Below are 23,604 nucleotides of genomic sequence, written 5' to 3' on the forward strand. Positions count from 1 at the left end.
TTCATAATTAAACCACTTCCACACCTTCCTGACAAAGGGAGAATGGAGGAAGACCAGTTTGGTGTGTTTATTCTGTTAAACAAAGACACTGGAAAGGCTTGTTTTGGATCGAGAATGGGTTCAAACTGAAATACTTTCTTCCACACACTCCACCCTTTGCTCTTTTTCTATTCTCTAAACACGTGGAACCAGAACTTAAAAGCCTAAGTTGTGTGAGTGAGTGCTACTGAGAGGAGACAGAGGGCGTGTCCGTATCTGTAGGCCATGTACCTTCAGCAAAAAGTAACAACTGCTCTTTTATGTTAGGTAACCTAATGAGGCGTGTCCTTGAGCGCTCGCGAGCAGCGTTTTGTCCAATTATGAAACGAGACGTTCGAGTTTGATTACGCGGGGGAGTGGTTGCCCTGACAACGCCGCGCCCCTTCGACATCTTTCAGGAAATGAACGTGAAGAAATAAGAAAAGCAGGAACTCCGTGCACTTGAAGGCGGACGAACGAGCTGCCGAAGAGGGAAGTTTGGCTTGAATGTTACGGACGCCGCCGCACGTACAAGAAGATGCTTATTAAGGAATTGTGAGTAATGATAAGTAGCATAATACTACAAAACGCACTAGCTTTTATATGAAAGTAGCATTAGCAAGCTATAAGAGAACAAAATGGGTGGCGTCAGCTTGAACTTGGCTTCTGCCAAGTATACCTGCTACACCTAATTCATCCGTGTTTTATGTATTTACAAGTTTTCTACAGCACTGGGAATGTCGACAAAGTAGCGTTCCTAGTCATTCCCCATTTTTCTGTAGAAGTTAGGTTATAACTGCTAACATTACAGCTGCTAGCTAGCTCGCCATTTTATTCTAACCCTAGTTAGTTTGTTTGTAAATAAATGAATGAAACACCAATCTTCGAACTGTTTGACTTGGTGTTAACAGTGATTGAGATACCATAACACAAGATGTACACTTGTTATACGCCTTCTTAAGCTGATAATGAAGTGACGCCGGTAAACTGCTGTACAGCTGTGTGAATCATACAGTATTCTTCCTCCTATGTGAACATGACGGTCACGTGCTGCCTACCTCTCCCTCACTGCTCGTACAGTTCACAGGGCGCGTGATTAATGCACGTGCGTCACCTGTACCTTTCTAACACGTCACATCAAATGCTAACACAGCTGTTTGCACAGCAAAATCCAGTTTTATTCCTCCTAGAAATTACACACAATGATGTGCGAATATAAGTCTTAAAATCATTCATGCTATTTTCTTTTTGTTTTTTGTTTCCCAGTATGTTCCATTATTTAATCCACCTCCGGCTAGTTTTGTGTTTTTAAGGACATCACAATACAGTTGTACTTGGTTTTATGTCTAATTCCTAGCTTAAAAGAAAACTTTGTTTCATAAACCTGATTGTTTCGTAACTGTACGAATCTGTGTTCTGTTTTCCAGCCGAGTTGTTCTTCCCATTTCTGTGGAGGAGGTAAGTGTGTATTTTCCATTTACCCATCCAAGCATATTATTATTATTATTTTATTTGTACATATTGTTTTAGGAGTAGTACCTACCTTCTGACAAAGCTAACCCGGGGTAAACAGACCCTTGGACGTTTGTCTGTAGAACATATAGTATTAGACAGGCTCTTACTGACAAGCTGATATGTGCACTATATGCACTGTAGCTTTAATCTGTTGCGTCGCATGCTGGTAAAGGCAGCACTATCTAATCGCAAGTAAAAACAGTACTTTAAGCTTTAATTAAATATCCTAATCTTGTTCTCATACTCGATCTGTGTCCTTCAGTCCTTTTTACATTTGCTGTATAGGCAAACGAAATGTTATGTCTACTATTTGCATGTAGTTGTTGCTTTTTTTCCCTGTAAAAATACTAATATATTTAACAGTAGGGCTGCTCGATTATGGAAAAAAATCATAATCACGATTATTTTACACGATTACTTATTGACTTTGGAAATACGTTGCATTTATTGAACAGAACAGTGAATTCTCCTTAAAACAGATTAAGACAGATAAAACAGATAAAGACAAACAAGATCAACAATGTAGTGCACGTCCACAATCTTTTGAAAACAAGTAATAAATAAAATATAAATATTAAATGAAATAATTAATAAATTATAAATTATTATTAATAGTGTCGAGATGGCAAAGCATAACGCTTGTCCAGAGTATTTATCATTTTCCTGAATCCTTCGTTCTCAACCGTGCTACTAGGGCACATGTCTTTGGTTAAAAGTATGCAACGGCATCTGTTATTTTTTTGTGCCTTTCTGAGCTGGATGGATACGGAATTGCACTGAAGAGCGTGTCTTTAGAGGATGACTGTGTTGCCGAGGATGTTGTGGGGGTTGTTCGTCGTTCTTTCTGTTTCTTTATTAGTTGGTCATATGTCGGTCTTTGTTTAAATTTTAAATGGTTAAAAAGATTTGTGGTGTTATCAACCGGTGCCGACACAACCGCGTAGCAAATCTTGCACCTAATGTTTTTGATCCACGTCCGCTTCTTCGAAACAAACTGTTCCCAAACAACAGAATACCACATACGCAACTTCTTCGCTGACGGTATAGAGTGAGAGAGTTCGGGCTTCTGGAAGGGCGAAAGTGCGGATGCGGGCGCGCGCGTCAGAACGCAGGTCAAAAAACTTTTAAAAAAGTGAATAATCGTTTTTTTTTTTTTTCGATTACACAATTTCTGTGATCGTTGAGACCCGAAATTAAATTCGAAATTCGATTAATTGCACAGCCCTATTTAACAGTAATATGAATCATGCTTAAACAAAACCTATGCAAAAACATAAAATCAGCATAAATATTGGGTTATGAGCTGTGGAAATTATGATATATTTGTGCTTTTAATTATGGACAATTCTTTGGTTATGTATTTAGCTTTTCTAAATATGGCAGCCATTATACAGCCCTCTAAATCCTGTGTATTAGTTAATCACTTACATTATTCAATACATTAATTACAATCACTTCTGGGCTGCCTGTGTTTAAACCTACGCATGTTATGTATGTGCTATGTGAATGTGAAAGGAACCGTGTTGTCTCCGCTGCTCTGCAGTACCAGGTGGCTCAACTCTACTCGGTAGCTGAGGCCAGTAAGAATGAAACAGGAGGAGGAGAAGGAGTGGAGGTACTGAAGAATGAGCCATATGAGAAGGAGGATGGGGAGAAGGGGCAGTACACACACAAGATCTATCATTTGCAAACGTATGAGCATCACCATGCATCATGTAAACATGTACTCATGAAAACAATGATTCTAGGCGCTCATTGCGTTTGTTGGCTCTCTTGCTGCCCCCTTAGTAAAGTACCGGGATTTGTGCGGCTGCTTGCACCAGCAACTGCTCTGAAAGTCCATGAGAAGGCCTGGAATGCTTACCCATACTGTCGCACAAGTAAGTCTCACCTGTTTACTTTTATGCATAATAGAGTAGAAACTTTTAAACAGTCACAAATGCATATGCATAATGTTTATGTATGTATTACATATGTACTTATGTGTTCAGTTTAATTTGTTTAAAGTATTGCTTTAAACTTATTTAAACTGTTTCTTTTCCATGTGCTGTTGTTCCTCTGCACACCTTTAGTAATCACAGTAAGTATATCAAACATAATTCTTAATGTAGTTGATTTTTACAAATAAGCATTCATGTAGCTCATATGTGCAAGTACAAGGGATGTTCAAATCAAATGAGACTTTTGATTGTGCAGATCACATAACAGAACACAGTTATGAGATAGGCAGCAAAGTGGCAGATTGGGTAGCACTGTGGCCTCGCACCTCCAGGATTGAGGGTTTGATTCCCGCTTCAGGTCTGTGTGTGTTAATTTCCATGTCTCCCTTGTCCTTGATTTCCTTTGTGTACTCTGGGGTTCCTCCAAAGGGATAGGCTTCAGGCTCCCTGCCACCCTAAACAGTATAAATGGTATATAGAATGAGTGATTGAGTAAGTGAGTGAAAACTACCATTATTCCTTGCTATGCAAATGCACAGCTTTTTCACTAGTGTGTGGATACCATCAAAGTAGAAAGTTTCCTCAGTAGCCAGAGCCATAATCATACTGTCTGCTTCATGTCTGAGACACTGGCCTCCCAGGAGTTCCTTTAATACCCCAAAAATGTGGAAATGTCTTGGAGCAAGGTCAGAACCATGGACTTTGAATCACTCAGAGTATACTCTGAGTCACCTTTTACACCTTCATTTACAAGATATTCCATCAAGTCCCGGCTTGATTTGAACATCCCTCGTAAATAGTTTTCAGTGTTCTAGAACAGAGACTATAGTGTTTTTCTAAACCGATTGAATCCTCTTCACATGTAGAAGGACGTTTTCTTCTGTAGAAATAATTAAAAGAGACATTATTAATTAGGTTCAAGGGTCACTTTACTGTAATTGTTCTACGAACTTGGGAACAATCCCATAATAGTGTGATATGTTAGCTGACACAGAGTATGTCCTGACTTAAAAACAGCAACACAAAAATACTAACAAATAAATATAAAGCATTTACTACTAAAACTAGTCACATAAAAATTAATAAATAAATAATTTAAAACAAAATGTGATTTTACCCAATATAAAAGTCATATAAAACTAAAGTCATATAGCTATCAAAACTGCTCACATAAAAACAACAACTCAAGTGCTAATAACACAAACACACACAAAAAAAATGACCTTAAAATGCAAAATATTTCACTAAAATTTAAGGTTGTTGTAATTGTGTGTTTTTCTTATTTGTTCTTTCTTTTTTCCCTTCAGAATGAGTACATGGAGGATAACTTTATGGTCATGATTGAGACATGGCACAAGCCTGACTTTGGTGACCAAGAAAATGTAAGTGACCTTGTATCTAATGAAGCTAAATCCCATAACCAGCTAAAACCATTAACTGCACTCTAGATATGACCCATACGACCTTTATCATGTCTATTCAAACACTGTTGAATCTTTTTTTTTTTTTTTATAAACAGAAGGTCAGTGTGTCATGTCATTGTTCCCAATCCTAACTGTCCTTTGTGCAGGTACATAAGCTTGATCCACAAGTCTGGAAGAAGACTGAGGTCGTTTACATTGATATTGCTGACCGGAGTCAGGTAGAAGACAAGGTGAGCAGATTGCAGTGACTTTATTTTATTTATTTACTTTATTATTTTGTAATAATGTATATATATATTTATAATATAAATATTTTTATTTTCCTTTTTGCTCCCGGCAAAAGATTTATCGATATACTCCATTCAGTTCATTCATATTGCTCAAATAATTGCAGATGAAATGGTGAGAAGATGGCTTATACAATCACAATGCTCCTGCATTCATGTTTACTGAACCATCAAATTTATGAAGACCGTGTTACTATTTTTCATGGCTATATTCAGAATAATGCCTGCGTCATGCAGGTAATCCACTTGGCTTACCTGCATGACGTCTCCCCATTTTTTGTATTTGAAAATAAATTCGACTTTAAAGTGGGTGAAAGATTGGAAGTCCCTGCTGGAAGGAATACACTTATTAAAGGTCACTGACCATTTTTTAGAGTCGTCTTTTGTGCTTAAGTTGTTTTGAAGACAACAGGTCAGCAGGCAAACAAAATTGTGGACAATCTTAACTACAAAAGAGCAGGTTTGCTTTTCAGTGTTTGCCAGTAATTCAGTTCCTTTCTTTTTTGGTATTCCTTAAAGGATTACAAACCTGAGGAAGATCCAGCCACATTCAAGTCAACGAAGACCAGAAGAGGACCTTTAGGACCTCAGTGGCGAGTATGTACTGTATAATATACATTGCTGTGTCAGTTTCCAGCTATTCCATGTTTTCTAGGAATTCCCATCCACAGTGCAACATCCAATCTAATCCTATTTTCACCTGTGTTTAACCCAAATATAGAAAGAACTTCCTCAAAAGACTGACTGTCCTCACATGTGTGCCTATAAACTCGTCACTGTCAAATTTAAGTTGTTTGGTTTCCAAAACAAAGTGGAAGGCTTCATTCACAAGGTACAAGTCTGGACTAAAAAAGTACAATGTCCCAGTATAACTGATGGGTATTTGTATTAGGTTAATATGTTAATGACTCTTTTATTTGAATGAATGTTTTGTATACAGGATTATATTATGTGTCAGCTACACATTTATTGCAGAAACACAACCATTTCTTTTTGTTTGTTTGTCAGCAAGAGAAGCGCTTGTTTACCAACTTCCACAGGCAGCTCTTCTGCTGGATAGACAAGTGGATTAACTTGACAATGGACGACATTCGACGGATGGAAGAAGAGACACAAAAGGAACTTGATAAGGTGCATTGTGTTTCGATGGCTTTTAACTGATGGAAATTTGACCCACAGATGCCTTTTGTGTATTATACAAAAAGAAGAATGAATGATGTATATTATTAACAAAGCCTGCTTATAGTGAAGCTGTATTTATGTAGGAAAATGATTTAAAGAAGCAATATGTGTTGTATTGCCCAGTGTTTAGATTTAAATGTCGCTTATAAATTATTACAGAACAACAAATGTGTCATCAGTCAGTTTTTACCAGTAAATTTTTCATCAGATCTCTCATTTTGTTCACCTTTAGATGCGAGAAAAAGACCCAGTTAAAGGGATGTCTGCCTCAGATGACTAAAGGCCCTGCAGCTGGGACTCTGTGAGTTTACTAACACGTCTAATTACTGGCATCCAGTAGAGTAATTGCTGCTGAGTGCTATGTGATGGACAAAAAATCAACACAATGTCTGCATGACTGGTTCTGATTCGTTGTATTCTGTTTATAAAGGTCCCACTTAAAAAAAATAAAATAAAATAAATTTAGACTATATGAGACAACTGATTTTAAAGGCAAAAGATAGAATAGGAGTAGGCTTCTTGCTTATGCAGAAGATGGGAATTTGAGATGCAGCCTGTGCAGTAGAGAAGAGGTGCAGCATCATTGAGATGCCCTCGATCACTGAAGCCTCACTTTACATATTAATGATTTGCTCAGGCTCTTGTGTGTGTCACTGGATATAACAGATATCCAGTGTGAGTATAGAGGGTGCTTGAGCACCTGCCCCTTTCCTCCAGGATGCCTCACGTGCCCTTTTTCTTCCCTTCTTTTTTTAATTAATTTTTTTTTATGTGCATGTGCGTATGGAGCCCGGTCTTTGCCCCTCAACTATAAAATGTAAATATTAATCTCAATTTAGCTAAATAAAAGGATCTGGCTTGCATTAGTGACATGACTCCCTTAACCAATGCTCGCCCTTGAGGGCAGAGCGCGCTCGTTACAAGCCGGGTACGAGCTCACAAAGTGCACGCTCATTTTCTCCAGGCTGGGTGGTGCGGAGATGGAGGAGAAGCAGGCAAATTAATTGGAAGGTGCAGACTGCAACAAAACAGTAAATAGGGTGTACAGCGCACGTTATAGTCTATAACAAATGAATTGAAATAAATGAGCGTGCTGTTTGTGCAACAGCGGGACAAACATTACCTGTCCTTTTATAACTGCTAGCTAACTGGGTAAGGGTGTTACAGGGGGTCTGTAGCTCTGTGGAACATGTTTTGTTTTAAAGTAAGTTACAGGACTTTTCCCTTCTTTTCTGGAGGGCTTTTATTTCGCTAAAACGATCTAATATGGATATCCACATAATTATGGATTATTATATTTATGATATAAAAAAAACACTGTTTTTTAAGAAAATGTATAAAGTAACAGATGATATAAGGTTATATTTCTAATTAGATAAAAGGCTAATTTTACAGCAGTAAAATTATTGTATATTTACAGTTTAAACATTTAATAAGCACTGCATTTGCTTTGCATTGTCCCCACCTGATGACAGTCATACAGTATGATTCAATTCCATATTAGATTCGTCATGAATGTGAGTTGTTGTTATTCAGCCTGTTGTTTTTTAACTTTGAGCACCCGCCCCTTTAAACGTCTCTGCACGGCCCTGACTAAAGTGTTAATAATTCCTTAAAGTTGGCAGACTTTGATCAACTTCTACGACAGAGGATAGAATTTGTCAGATTATAGAGACCTTAAGGAATCAATTTTGATGCCCAGAGAGTCTAAACCAGACTTTTATGCAGCACAATACAACTTTCTGTCCGGTGTGCATGTTTCACTCCACTTCCCATGCACAAGGTTAAAGCATAGCTCAGCATTATTTTTCTTATGACGGCCAAAGAAATGTTTCTCCCATGTTAGCCATAGCATCGGCAATGCCAAGCACTGTTGTATTTTAATCCTACAAGTTACATGTATTTGGTAAAATAAAAAATGCTTGTCCATAAATGAATAGATTTAAATAAATTATGGCTCTTATTTTGAACATGCGTATTATCATAGCTTAAGTATTATCTCATTCTTTAAAAATAGAAAAGTTTATAACAGAAGAAATAGCATGTGCTCCATTATCAGCACCGTCAAGTCTTAGATGTGTCGGTCACCTCAACAGCTACAATCTCAAATATCCAATAAGTTAATTTATCAAACTAGTGGCAAGAACAATATGATGTGACAAGCACTGACCGAGTTAACTACTAAAAAACATCTCTAGTGTACAATGAGTTGTGTTAGCCAGAGGACCAGTCACTAGTGTGTGTTTAGGTTAAACTGTTCTCATTTCAGTTTAATTTTTCTATTAATATTTTATGTTCAATCCTGTGTGCAGCCCATTTTAAACCTATTTGTTTTTTTGAATTGCCACAAAAATCATGTTTTATTTGAGATCTCATGATACCATCATTGCAAACAGTGGCGGCTGCTCTAAGACTACAAGGGAAGCTCCACTTCCTTTACTATGTCAGAAACTAAATGCTCATATATGCACTGTCGTATTTATATTGGTTTTAATAAAAGTGCGCTAGAACACGTTCAACTTCATGACTAGCTCGTTCAGAATCAGGTATTTATTGTAGATTGTTTGACGCGATTTTCTTGTCATACATTTCCGTGCAGCACAGCGTATTAATATGTGCTAAACATGAGGATAAAAGGTAATAGAAATGCAAATAGGCCTACAGAAACTTTCTTTAAATACAAAAAAATTGTTGTATTTATAAATAATTTAATACTGTACTGTGGCAAACATCGACATGACACTATTTATATGTAATAATACATACCATACATATGCATATTAGAAAGGGGGTTAGGGTAAAAACGTTTTAGTCATTAAAGTCATTTAAAGTCATTATAATGCATGATTTAACAGTAATATTTAGATGATAAAGTCAACACTAGTTGTGAGATTTCCAAAATAAAGTTAACAATATTGACTTTTTAATATTGTTATTATACTCATGCAATATAAAGATTAAGTCATATGCCAAGGAAGCATTTTTATAAACACTAGATTTACTAACCCTGCTTAAATGTGCCAGGCCTCACAGGTAATGAGTGGTTTGCACAACAAAAGTATCAAGCTGAAGAACTGTGAAAATCTCAGCAGGGGTGAATAACAACTTGGGACTTGCACCAGAAAATAAAAAAAGTCAGTCATTCTAGTGTTAAACGGTCCTGAAGCCCAGCTTTACTAGAGCTCTATGGACAAGCACAGAGGAGCTTTTTTCACTGCAGAAAAGCTGGACGGTAATTGGATAAATGCACCAAAATCGTCACTTCCAGGGAAGCTCAGCTTCTTTGGGAGTGAATGGAACAGTGGGCGGGCCAGGACGCTGGGCTGCTGCATGATGTTTGGAGGAACCTTTTTTAATTAACAACATGTCTTAAGTATACAGAGCGCTACAGAGATTCGAGTTTAGTCCCATGCGGAGTTGGAGGTGAAGTGGTACGACGAACTGCTGCACTCTGTATTGTTTGCTGGTGATATAAACCATTTTTGTTTTTTTTATTTAAATAGTTAAAAAAAACCATATTATAGCATTCTTGACTTTGCTCCTTGTTTCAGCATTGTAAAGTTAGTTCATTCATATAATTAAAGTAGCTTGTGAAAGAGAAAACTAGCCATCTAGCAAGCTGTGCATAATGGCAGACGCAGACGGTGCTAGTATTGTTGACCTGCTTTTGGCAAAACCCATTTAGTAGTCTTCCTTACGAGGAGAGACTCAAGATTAAACAGCAGGGCAGACCAAAGCCCAAGATTGATCTGGTGCAAAAATCAGGAAAAAATAACAGGTCTTTTCAGCTCTCCTGGTATGACAAGGTGAACTGGCTGACTGGAAGTGCTGTGACAAAGAAAATGTACAGTTGGCCATGCCTCTTGACGAAACCTTCTTAGGGAATGGGATGCGTTTGGTCAAACGTGGGTTTTGGGGATCTGGGTAACTTTGACGGGGCATACAAAAGGCATGAAAAGTTCAAAGAACATAATGAATTTTATGATGAAGGCCTAATATGAGCTTCCCCAGTTTTAAAAGCGAGCAGCCGCCACTGATTGCAAACTATTAGAGAATAACCAACTTGCATACACCCTGCATACCATGCTATCTAGCTAACATCAAGTTCAAGTAGTGTCGTGGTATATGTAAGCAATATCACACAAGCAGAAGTTCTGTTGTGATGAATGTCAGCTCGAGTCCTGAAGGCATCACAGCTGTGCAGATATACAGTACAACAGCACGACCTTGAGTGTTCTAGTGCTTTTATATAACAGCTTCACAAATATCATTTGTCATCAATAGATTATGATGAGTTTATTTAGCCAACAATTTTGCTTCGCCCACACATGTATCCTTCTGTGCCTGGCAAACTAACAGAGTGCAACTGATGGAGCTGGCGGCTGACGATTAGCGTACTTAACAGGAGTGAAAGTAGTTTTAAAATTTCTAGTTTTAAATGTAAGGTTGTGCTCAAAAGTTTTCATACCCTGAAAGAAATTGTTAAACATTGCCATCTATTTGGAAAATAATTGATTTATAATGCAGATTTAAAAAATATATATTTAAGGGTTGTCCCATGATGTCAAACAACTATGTCATAATTCGTGACCCTTTTTTTATAACCTGATGACCATTGAAATCACCGAAACAACCTTAATCAAAAGCTTACATGTTCTTGAATATAATGTTTGGCACTAAAATACACAGCTTAAATGGCTGTTCCAGGGAAGTTTCCACATCTGTGACTCATCGTAATAAGTGTCTGTGCATAAATAGTCAATTTCCCAGCTCATGATGCTCCATGGACAAAAGAACTGCAAAAAAAAGTAATTAGTTAGTTTTGTAATAAAGCAGGACAAAGGATATAAAGATATCTCAACACTTGAAAATGGCAGTCAGTACTGTTGATACTAAGTCCTGGTCTGATAGACCAAGAAAGATTTTACTCAATACTGCCTGAAGAAATGTGCAGGGCACAAAGAAAAAGCCACAAACAACTTTGAGAGAAATACAGGCTGCTCTGGAAAAAAAATTGTTGTTGTTTCAAGGAGTGTAATGAGGTACTTGAACACAAATTACCTGCATGATCGAGTTGCCAGAAGAATGCTGTTACTGTGCCCATGCCACAAAAAGGCCCGCTTGCAGTAGACACAGGAACTGGAGGCATGGGAAGCTATACCGCCTGAAAGAATTAAGGACCTCGTGTACAATTATTACATAACTGCCATCATTGATGCTAAAGAGGACAATACACAATAATAAGAACTAAAGGTTTGCAATTTTTTGAACAGGGATTATTTTCTCATTTTCTTTTTTGCCATGTTTTGTTTGATGATTATGCCTTAATATGAGTCCTATGAGAAATCAAAATACATTTGTGTAGCCTTCTCACTTATGTTTTCTTCAAATGGTACACATATTGCAAATCCTCCCAAGGTATACAAACATTTGAGCACAACTGTAGCTGCTCTCTCTTCTGTAGGGTTGACAGTATGACAGTTAGTGTAATTAACTGTTATTAGTACACCTGTGACATGAAGAGATGCGTATAGTTAAATGTTTCTTATCAGCACACATGGACATGCAATCAGATTGCTGTGTCGGAATTAACATTTGTATTATAATAGTTATTAGGGGTGGGAGTGGGACATGGTGGTGCTCCCAAATGAATAAAATATATTATTTTTTTTATTAATATTCAGATTCCAATGATTTCCAATGAGTGTTAGTCATTGGAAATGTCAAGGTCATTTCGAGTTGAACTAATCGTCCTTCTATATACTGTATGCTTGAACAAGATATGTTAGAGTATTGCAATTGTGTTTATGTATATGTATTTTAAACTTTGTCACTCTGGATTGTGTATTTTAGGTGTTTGCCAGTGAGCAGCAGTATTGTTCTTGTCCCAGGCGGTGCTCAAGAGGATCCTTATCTTTCCTCTTGATTCACTTCATTATGGTGCCTCCCTCAAGTCCTTCTTCCAACACCATGGAGATCCTACACACCACAAATCCCTCCAAGAGCTGATTCTTACACTAAACAATAATGTATAATTATGATGCAGATTATTCATGTTCATTTTTAGGGTTTTTTGCTTTTATTTTAAATACATATTTTGTCACCACAGACATTAACCTCCCACATTTTTATTGAGCTGGCTGACTTTTTCTTTCTCCCCCCCAACCCCCCCCACCCTCCGCCCTGCCCATCACTACTTGCATCAGCACTGACATCATAACATAACACTTCTTATGCTCGTTCTGTTTAGATTGGCTTACTATATTAATTTCTTTCAGATACATTGACCCCAGTGTTGTGTGCTCCTAAGCTGCCTTAGGGGTGACGATGTTGGTTACCGTGTGTGTGTGTGTGTGTGTGTGTGTGTGTGTGTGCGCGCGCGCGCGCGCGCGTGCGTGTGTGTGTAATGTTTTGTGCTAGCATTTACTCCTTACCATGTGGCCCACCACTTTTTACATCTGAAAATGCTGGTTGTAAGCAGTATGGTGTAATGTGTTTACATGAGATAACCTCAGCCTGATTTATTATGCTTTATGGGATTATGGGAATGAGGTTATTTAGCGCTGATGACATCTTGTCTCCATTGTGTTGTTTATATCAGTGCTGCACTCATTCTGAATTTGGTCTGAATGTTTGGAGTTATCTACTATGCCTCAATTTTAAACCTGGGGCATTTAAGCGAGTTTATTTATTCACTGGGTATTTTTACAGTTTGTCAAATTTTCTGGGATTATAAAACACTGTAGGGCTGACATTTTTCTATTCTTCTGGCAATTCTATCATGATTTGAAATGGATCAATAAAATGACAGGCTTATACTGTATTTGTAATGTTTTGTTTTAGTGCATGTGTTGGTGTATCTCCGTACATACATACTGTACAGTATCAGTCCATCAAGCACCTTGTTATAGGATATCTTATTATAAGGAACAGTTATGAAAAAACATTTGTATGTGGTTAACTAGCTTAATCTTCCTATAGCTGTTGTGTGTATTTAAAGGACAAAAAAAAGTCTTAAGCTTTTTAACAAATCACATGTCAAATCAAAATGGCACTGCTAGTAAGTTCTTGGAACAAAATATTTTTGAATCTGCCACTGAATGATGGAGGCATAATCTTTTGTATGCATGTCTGTCTTTCTAATATTTTTATAAATGTATGATTTATATGCAACTATCACTTTAACAAGCAGCTGACACTAATAGATATTTGAATAGGATCAAGGTCATAGCAAGGCGATACAGTATGTGTGATTTTTTTTTCCCCTTCCTGTTTGATATTTATTTTAAGGGTATTTGAGGCATACAAATTTGTATCAAGAGGGTATCGAAGTGTTGGAAAAGTCATGTGGAGATTGTCAGCTACTTGTTTAGGAATTCTGCGTGTTTAAAATTCCTGGGGAGTCATCCTTGACTGCCTGTTCCACTGTGTTATGACTGTGAAATGCCACAAAAGCCAAATGCCCTTGGTCATTCATCAACATGGGAAAGAATAGAAAATACACAAATCAACTGATCTACATAGAACGGGCAATGGATACAAGAAAAAATACATAGCCTGTATATAGGAGGCTTAAAAAGACAACACTTTCTCCACAGATCATGTGTGGGAAATTGTAGGTTTATAATGTTTTAAATCTCTAAATCTACTATTACCGAATATGGCAACTCCGTGTGAACAAACTATATAGGGGGAGACTTTTCTTTCATCTAACCACATTCATAAGTGCCTGGAGTTCAACTTTTACTGGTCACCAGGTCTGGTCTGTGATCAGAGCAGACAAAAGGAGGAGCATTTTGGCCTGACCTTGTCCCATAACAATAATCATTTACAATCACACTAGTTTACGATAGTGTTGACTGATTTCAGAAGTGTTGACTGGATATTATTTTGTTAGCAAATTGACAGAGCAATGCCTGTCTGGAGCCACAAGATAGCACCACAGGCTATAGTTCCTGTTCATCCCTTGCTATAGGCAGATTTACTGAATGACAGGGAATGTTTTTTATTAAATTAATTGTAATAAAAAAAGATCTCTCATTTAGGTTTGAAATTTATGCATTTATACACTGATCAACCATAACATTTAAACTATTAACATTAAAACGGTGTTTCTCTTGTGCTCTGATCCCTCAGGGCATGACTCTGCAGTGCCTCTGTGACATCTGGCATTAGGACGTTGGCAGCAGGTCCTTTAAATGCTGTGGGTTGTGGGTTCTGGTGCCTTTCTATCTTGGCCAGCCTTGACTTTTTTAGAGTTGTGCTTCGTTGGCTTTTCTGTGGGATCAGATCAGACCGGATGGCCTTTGGTTCCCAAAGGGATACAGTACTCTTCCTTGTGCACCCATGATCCTGTCACCAGTTCACTGGTATATAATTGATAATCAATGCTAATTTATGTGGTGTTTATCTTATGGCTGATCAGTTTATGCTGGTATAATGGCCCTATTTCACTCTCATAATAGCTGATTGATGCTCTTCTTATGCATTATTTTAGTCAAATATAACAGCAGTAAGAAGCTGAACACTTTTGTTTAAAAAAAACAAAAACATTATTAGATATTACTAATTAGTTTTTTTTTTTAGATTTAAAGCAGGTAATGATCTATTACATCTAGTATACAGTACATTGTATACATTGGGAGATTAAACATGCAGGAGTGCGTGGCAAACCATTCTCATGAACAATAAATTTTAAACTAGATATTTTATTTTTATGTATTTAAATTGTGCAACATTTTCTCACATAAACTTTGAGGATTTTTAGATTTGTGTCACTTACCTAAGCAATATTGTAATCGATATTCATTGATCAATATTAATATAGCAATATTAAGTATTGATATTTAACTATTATATCTTTGATCTGTATTTTTTAACCAAATTTTATTCAGTTGTTATAAAAGTTTTTAAATTCATTTCATACTCTTGAGTCCCCCCCATGACCGCACTATATATTTACCCAAAAAATTGTACTGTAATATATTAATACTAGGAGACTTTTTTTTTTTAATAATGTACGTGCCTCTTTACTTAGGGTGCAACTATTTAGATTGTAAGGTGTACAAATATTTACAGCAATTTGGAATGAAGGCATGGCCCACCAGCTGTGACATTTATCTTTTAAAGAGAGAGAGAGTAGCAGCTATATTGGGCAATGAGTTATAGAGCACTTCATTCTCCTTAACTCATCCACAACATTGCTTCCACTCTTCTCTGTTTACATACTGAGAACCAGATGGCATTGCCAGACTTATAAATAACTTCATTCAATCGCAACAACATTGAATGATCAAATATGGGATAAACATGGAAAACATTCGTCTGAATTGGTATAAATACCTTATAGAGAAATAATGATATTTGGATGGTCATTTAGTGTACATGTAAGAGTATGAGGAAGAGAAAATCTGAACAAACAAATCTGAAGTTTACTTTAATGAAAGCAATTACACTTATTAACTATTAAACTAATTTTGTTTTCAGGGTTATTACTGGACTAAAACAGACAGGTGTAACATACACATACCAACATATAAAAACATTAATAGAAAAAACAAATCCAAAAGTCTAAATTGAAAAATTAATCTCTAAAAAGATCCAGATACTTCATCACCATGTTTATTTTAGATTGTAGAATGTTTCTTTACTGAACTTTCCACCAAAATCACATTATTCAATGTTTTTACTACTTGGTTTTGAGTCACTGATATAGGATTAAACTCCCATTAAATCCATGGGAGTTGGGTAAGGGGAATGGGGGAGATAGGTTGTTCATGGCACCAAGAAGAGGACACCCTGTATGGGGTGCCAAAAAAGCTCAGATCACAGATGTACACACACTCATCGTCTACAATGCTCTATCCTGTATACACAGGGTCATGGAGGGCCTGGAGCCTATCCCACTAAACACTCCCACACTATGAGCAATATGAGAACACCATTTAAACTAATCTGCATGTCTTTGGACTGTGGAAGGAAACCAGAGTACCCAGAGGAAGCACAGGGAACATACAAACTTCACACAGACCCGAGGCAGAAATCGAACCCGGACCCTGAAGGTGCAGGGAGACAATGCTAAACACTAAATCATTGTGGCGATATTTGCCTATATTTTTCCCTGCATGTTTTTTTTTTTCTTTTGCATATTTAGTTTAACCTCTCTTTGGCACTTTTCCACAAACCAGGTGTGCCAAATGCCAGATGCTTGACACAGCTCTTCTATCCATTCCCTTCAGCCCTCGGGCTTCCAGCACCGTCGCACCACCAGTCACTCAGGTCATGTAGGTTAGAAAGCAAGTTTGTGTGCTAAGTGAAAAGGGAGGAAGTGAAGGGAGCACGTGTCGGATTGGGCGGTGAGCTGCTTTTGGATACGTGCAGTCCTGCACGCTTCAGCGCAATGCATGCTGGGGGATTTCAGCTCAGCTGCCTAGAAGGCAATGACCTTGGCACTACTTGCTAGTCATCCTTGTGCAAGCAACGAACCGCTATTCTAATTATATCTCTACAGCGTACTGGTTATTATATATATAAGCTACAAAGTAACAAGCATATTGTCTTTGCGGATAAAAAAAACACAAACAAAGTTTTTCGTTGGTTTGTATTAGCAAAACACGCAGAACATCTGACACGCGTGATGAGTGCCTACGGCGCTTTAGGTGATTGATTTAAACCTCAGGCTATTTATATGTGAGCAGAGTGCACGCACTTCTTTCTCAGAAATTAAAGGTTACACCCGGTCACTAAAACAAGATCAGGCAGCATGCCAGCTGATTCTGTGGAACTCCGGAAACATTAGGAGAAATGATAGCTTCATATGGGTTTTCTTGATCAGGTGTTTCCCACACTCGATATTTCCTGTTCTTTACATACCCCTATATACCCGCAGGTTGTGTGTTTTCTATACTTCTCAGTAAGCTACAATTGGTTTCCAGCTTCAACCCCATGTCTTATTGTGCCTTAGTGCAGTTACCTGGGTTTGTTTTCCTACTTTACTTTGTCACTTTTGGGTGGACTGACCAAAAATGATAAGATAAGCCTATCTATATTTAGTTTTCACATGCTAGACTCAGTTTTTTTTAAAGACTGTTTACAATCAGACTACTAAAACAGCTAAACCCATCCCCTTGGAATGAAGTCTGTTTTGTTCTCACCAATGCTTTCTGAGTTTATATGGGAATAAATACAACAGTGATCACCATTGGCCTTTACAGTCCCTGTTTGGACTACAGTGGCCAATCATTTTGAACAGAGACAGAGTTGAGATCTTTAATAAATGTAAATATATGAAATCAAACATCAGAATTGTAAGAACATTGCATTGCTACCACACGGTTGTCTGACTGGATATTTGTAGTAATAAGTGGGTGAACCACTTGCACATTATGCATTAATAATTAACATGATATTAATTAATTAATTAATTAATTAATTGATTAATTGATTGATTGATTGATTGATTGATGGATTGATTACATTTTTATTATACAATTTACATGCAACCCAAACTCTGGAAAAGTTTTTTTTATTCGAAAACTAAATGACAAATCAGATGAGCCAATATTTTATTCACAATTGCACAATCGAACATAATGTAGGAAAAAAAATTAAACGGAGAGAAACTTTACACTCTCCGAACGAATCTTTAAACAGAGAGACATTTTTCACTTTTATCCACTAAATGAGCTCATTTCAAAATTGATGCATGCTACAGGTCTCGAAAAAGTTGGGACAGTGCCAACAAAGGCCTGAAAATTGGGAAGAAGCTGGAAGAACATCTAGTATCAGGTCTGTAACATGATTGGTTATAAAAAAGGGATATCTTAGAGAGGCAGAGTCTCACAGAAGTGAAGATGGGGAGAGGTTTTCCAATCTGTAAAAAGTATAAAAAAAAATATCTAAAAAGATTGTGAAATACTTTAAAAACGTTTCTCAACATCATCCCAAATTCAATTTAATTCAATTCAATTTTATTTGTATAGTGCTTTTAACGATTTATATCATCACAAAGCAGCTTTAAAGAATTAAGTTTGTATGAAATGTGAATGTGTATGAATCAAAATTATATGATTGTCCCTGATGAGCAAGCCTAGGACGACGGCGACAAATATATTTACCCATCTCATCATGGGGTCTTTCAAGGCCCTGAGGAGCCCTCCGACAACACTGTCTCATTGGCTCATCGGCATGATTGTGTCATTGACATTACTAAATAAGCCCATGAATACTTCCAGAAACCATGGTAAACACAATCTGCAGATGCCAACTAAAGCTCTATTATGCAAACAGAAGCCATATGTGAACTTGGTCCAGAAGCACCATTGTGTCCTGTGGGCCAAGGTTTATTTGAAATGGACTGTTAAGAAGTGGAAAAGTGTTCTGTGGTCAGACAAGTCCAAACTTGACATTCTGGCTGGAAATCATGGTCGCCATGTCCTCCGGGCTAAAGAGGAAGGAATCCTTCAAGCTTGTTATCAGTGATCATTTTAACAGCCAGAATCTCTGATGGTATGTAGGTGCATAAGTGCATGCAGTATGGGCAGCTTGCATGTTTTGGAGTCACTATGATTGCTGTAAGGTATATAAAGATTTTATATGATGTCGATTTCAGGGAAGGCTTTGTGTCTTTTAGCAGAACAGTGCAAAACAATACACTAAAGCTATTACAACAGTAAGGCTTTGCAGTGAAAGAGTGTGGGTGCTGAATTGATCTTTCACCTATAGGGAACATTTGGGGCATCACTAAATGAAAAATACACCAAAGATGACCACAAACTTTAGAATTTGGTTTTTAAAATGTTCAAATATTTATTTTTTAGCTGCAAACCTCACCAACAATGTTCAATTCACATATTTTATTGCTGTTGACTCTCGGTGGGTTTCCTCAAGGTACTCGGATGTACTATTGCAGTCCAATGACATACCATCTCTTAATTCCCTGTAGTGTGTGAGTATGTGTGCTTGTGCTCTGTGATGGACTGGCACCTTGTCCAGGGTGTACCCTGCCTTGTGCCGCAAATTCCTTGGGATAGACTCCAGGCTTCAGAATAGAGAATGAGAGAGAGAATTTTAATCATGTACCAATAAAACTATTTGTTTTATCATGATTTGTGCATTAAACTAAGTCTTCTTAGGAGTATCACGACTGTTAGATTACACAGGAATCATAAAATCATTTGACAGGCAAGGGATGAGTCAATGTTATACCTGAAACTGAAATGTAGTTGTTCTCAGGAATCTGTAATTGGAAAAAAAAAAAGTAATTATTGTTGTTTTTGCAGCAGGTTATCGTTGGTGTAAAAAAAAAAAAAAACACTTTTCCCCCACAAAAAACACACACAGAACATTGTTATTGTGAAGCTTCAGCTTGTATTGTTTTGCAAAGGGACAATGCAATGTAATACATAAAAATGAATTTGACTTTTGTAGATTCTTGTGAATGGGTAACTTTAGTGCAGTGGTAAGTAAAGCATATCTGACATAGTGGAGATAGTCACTGTTTTTATTAATTATAGTTACTAATAAAATATCGTTATTATATAAAATATATAAACTAAACTAAATATTAGTTTATATGATACTGAATATGAAACTTTTCTTCAAATCTTTAAATCCACTAAAAGCAGGCTTGGTGTAAAAAAATGCAAGGAATGATTCTGACTGAGAATTAATGCTTGAAGATAGAGCTTTGTTTCATGCAAATCGATTAAGCATACATTTATGCACCAATGTTAAACTGTTTTATGGCACACTAAAACAAACAACAGTTGGTATTTTCTTACTAAGAAGTTTGTTGCCCTTATAGGTTAAATCGTTCATCCGGCAGCTGCAGATAATGTAGATAATGTAGATAACCTGAGGTTTTCCAAGAATAACTTACCAGCATCACTCATAAATATCTCAAAATCCCCCATCAGTTTATACTGTCAGTTATAGTTATAATACAGTATGTATGGACTTAATGACACTGTAAATCAAGCCACTCCTAAAATAAAAATAAAAAATATTATTAATTACATTTATTCTTAAAGTAATTGAATTTCTTCTCATATTGACTACTGCAATTCCCTACATTTTTGGATTCCACACTGTTGTGCTTGTAACTGGTCCAAAATGTAGCTATTATATCTTAACATGTACCAATTCCCCCCTTTGAAGCCTCGCTCTTTTTGCTACCAGTTAAGATTTAAGTTTTAACAGATTTAAATTTATAGTTACATTTTTTGTTTTTAAAGCTCTGTGTGGTACAGTAGCAAATTACATCTCCAATCTTCTTTGCTCTCTTCCCATTTTCAGAACATTAAGATTTTATATTAACCATTTCACATTCTCAGAGACAGCTCAAGGACTTTGGGGAAGGAATTTCCACTGTTTACAAAGTCATCCTTTACAACAGACTTTTTCAAATCCACAATTGTCTTTTTTGCTGTCACTCTATTGTGTTATTTATTGTATTTGTTTTCTTTTTTGAATTCATTTAATGCAGATTTGATTTGTAAATTACCTAAATTGCTCTATTTATTACCCAAATAACCAAATTATCACATCAGTGGTATTTTTCTTTCCTGATGGCACAAATAGCACAATCTTTTTTGGGATAAATTGTGAAAAAGTTGCTCTGGGATCGTCACGAATCATTTTCACATATGTACTGACCACCAATCAAAGTGTAAATATGATTGAATTAAATCATTTAAGCTAAAAATGTTTTCAAAGCTAAAGATGATTGAATTAAATTTTAGGCTGTGCAACTTTTTTTTTTTTTTGGCCAGGCAATGTTTCCTTCATATTAAGGCAATGAAATTATATTAAATTAAATTAAAACAAACAATGTAGAGTAAATTAAAGAAATGGGAACAAATGTTTTGCCGCTACCGGCTGCAAAGTACCTAAAGATACAATTTAAAAATTGATTGTTTATTTTCCCTCTCGTCTGTTCCAACCACGCAGCATTCAGCATCACCAGTATACTACCACTGGCCTGATCAGGCTCGGGGACAGGGACAGGATTGAAAATGGTAGGCTTAAAACCTTCCAAAAATGAGAGCCCAAAAAGTCCTTTAGAAAGCCCAGAGAACAATTCCTTAAGATCACATTAAAATACAATAAACTCAGGTTCTGTGGAAGCGAAGTATGAAGAAATGAGTGGTGGCGCATGACTTTTATAATCACTGTATGTGATTATTAGATATTGTATCTGACTAGCAAACTTGTTGCTCTTAGTTGGTTTGCTACTATTATGGAGCATATATTCTTTTATCAAGATTTATGATGGTAAAATTGTGTGAGACAAGAAATTTTTTTAACTGTAAATGTAATAAAAATGCATGAATTGTATCAGTATGATGTGGTTATAGCAATGTTACAAATATCTCTAACTATATATAGAAATTTTATTAGGTGTTATTAGAAAGATTATGATCATATCTCCCCTTACAGCACACATCATTATTTACCAAACAGACCTTTGACCTTTAAACTGAACCTACAGTATAAAGCTCTCTCTCAATAACAGAGAATAGCTGTTCAGGAACTGGCTATAAATTTGTCTCACACTTGTTTTGCTGAGCAGTCAGGTTTATGAGCAGAGGAGACACCGGAAATGGTGAGGTAAATACAATTGTGATCACCATTGGCCTTCACAGTCCCTATTTGGACCACTATACAGAGTTTCCTAGATGAATGCATGGCTGGAAATTAATGAACAGTGTCCAATCATTTTGAACAGAGCTTTAATAAATGTAAATATATAAAATTAAACATCAGAATTGTGGAAACATGATCCTAGTCACTTTGGTTCATGGTAGCAGATGGGCTGGTTTGAGTATTTGAGAAGCTGGTTATCTTTTGGAATGTTCACAAATAATGGTCTCTAGAGTTTACTGAAATTGTGAGAAATATTTATTGCATTGCTACCACACAGTTGGCTGACTGGATATTTGTAGCAATAAGTGGGTGAACCACTCGCACATTATGCATTAATAATTAACATGATATTTATTTAATTATTTTATTTATTAATTTTTATTATACATTTTACATGCAACCCAAATTCTGGAAAAGTTTTTAAATTTAAATTAAATGAAAACTAAATGACAAATAAGATGAACCAATATTTTATTCACAATTGCACATAATATAGGAAAAAATGTTTAAACGGAGAGAAATGTACACTTTTATCCACTAAATGAGCTCATTTCAAATTTGATGCATGCTACAGGTCTCAAAAAAGTTGGGACGGTGGCAACAAAGGTCTCAAAAAGCAAGAAATTGAGAAGAAGCTGGAAGAACATTAAGCATCAGGTCTGTAACATGATTAGTTATAAAAAAGGGATATCTTAGAGAGGCAGAGTCTCTCAAAAGTAAAGATGGGCAGAGGTTCTCCAATCTGTAAAAGAGTGCCTATAAAGATTGTGGAATACTTTCAAAACAACATTTCTCAACATTAACCCAAATATATTCACCCATCTCATCACGGGGTCTTTTGGGCTTTCCAACGACACTGCATCGCTCATCGGCATGATTGTGTCATTTACATTACTAAATAGGCCCAGGAATACTTCCAGAAACCATGGTGTAGGCATTTTCTGCTGATTCGTTGTTCAAAGGTGCTTTGCTTCCTTTATGAACTCATAAAGATGATATCTTTGTAAAACACCTGTATGGCCAAGACAATGAAATACTACAAAGGATTTACTTTTAATAATCAGAAATTAGTAATAAAGTATATATGGACAGGCTATGACTTTGTATACTGTAACTGATATGTTTGTGAGGGGGTGTCTAATCCAACATCTCACTGTCTTAGTGGACACAATGTTTTCCTCTGTTCTATGGACTTATTTTTGCACAATAGAGGAAAAAGACAGAGAGGAAGCCACATGCTGCTAGGCATAGGGTGTGTGTGCCTGTTAACACACAAATAGCCTTTTCAATGTTAGGGTGGCCGTGTGTGTGTGTGTGTGTGTGTGTGTGTGTCAAAGAGGGAGAAACAGAGAAAGGAAAGCCCCTCATATGTGATCTGAATGAGTATTTCTCCATCCTACAGTCAAAAGTATAAACACACCTTCTAATTGTTGTTGTTGTTAATTAATTACATAACTTCATATGTGTTATAGTTTTGTTCTAGAATTTAGAAAATAAAATACATTAAAAAAAACCAAAACATTAATTTAGAAGGTATGTCCAAACGTTTGACTGGTACTGTACCTCCTGGAGTCCATGTGCTCTGCATATTTT

General features: G+C 36.5%; 1 protein-coding gene across 1 annotated transcript; it reads left to right on the forward strand.

The window, feature by feature from the left end:
• The first annotated feature begins 427 nt into the window (after positions 1–427).
• Positions 428–12,529, forward strand: pitpnaa (phosphatidylinositol transfer protein, alpha a). Its single transcript, XM_053507855.1, has 12 exons — positions 428–573; positions 1,446–1,476; positions 3,077–3,225; positions 3,322–3,413; positions 3,606–3,613; positions 4,781–4,855; positions 5,044–5,127; positions 5,704–5,781; positions 5,906–6,016; positions 6,193–6,315; positions 6,599–6,667; positions 12,220–12,529. The coding sequence occupies exons 1-11, from the start codon at positions 557–559 to the stop codon at positions 6,644–6,646; spliced, it is 816 nt and encodes a 271-aa protein (XP_053363830.1). The 5' UTR covers positions 428–556; the 3' UTR covers positions 6,647–6,667; positions 12,220–12,529.
• The last annotated feature ends 11,075 nt before the right edge of the window (positions 12,530–23,604 follow it).

Source organism: Clarias gariepinus, chromosome 11 (assembly GCF_024256425.1).
Source record: "Clarias gariepinus isolate MV-2021 ecotype Netherlands chromosome 11, CGAR_prim_01v2, whole genome shotgun sequence".
Lineage (NCBI taxonomy): Eukaryota > Metazoa > Chordata > Actinopteri > Siluriformes > Clariidae > Clarias > Clarias gariepinus.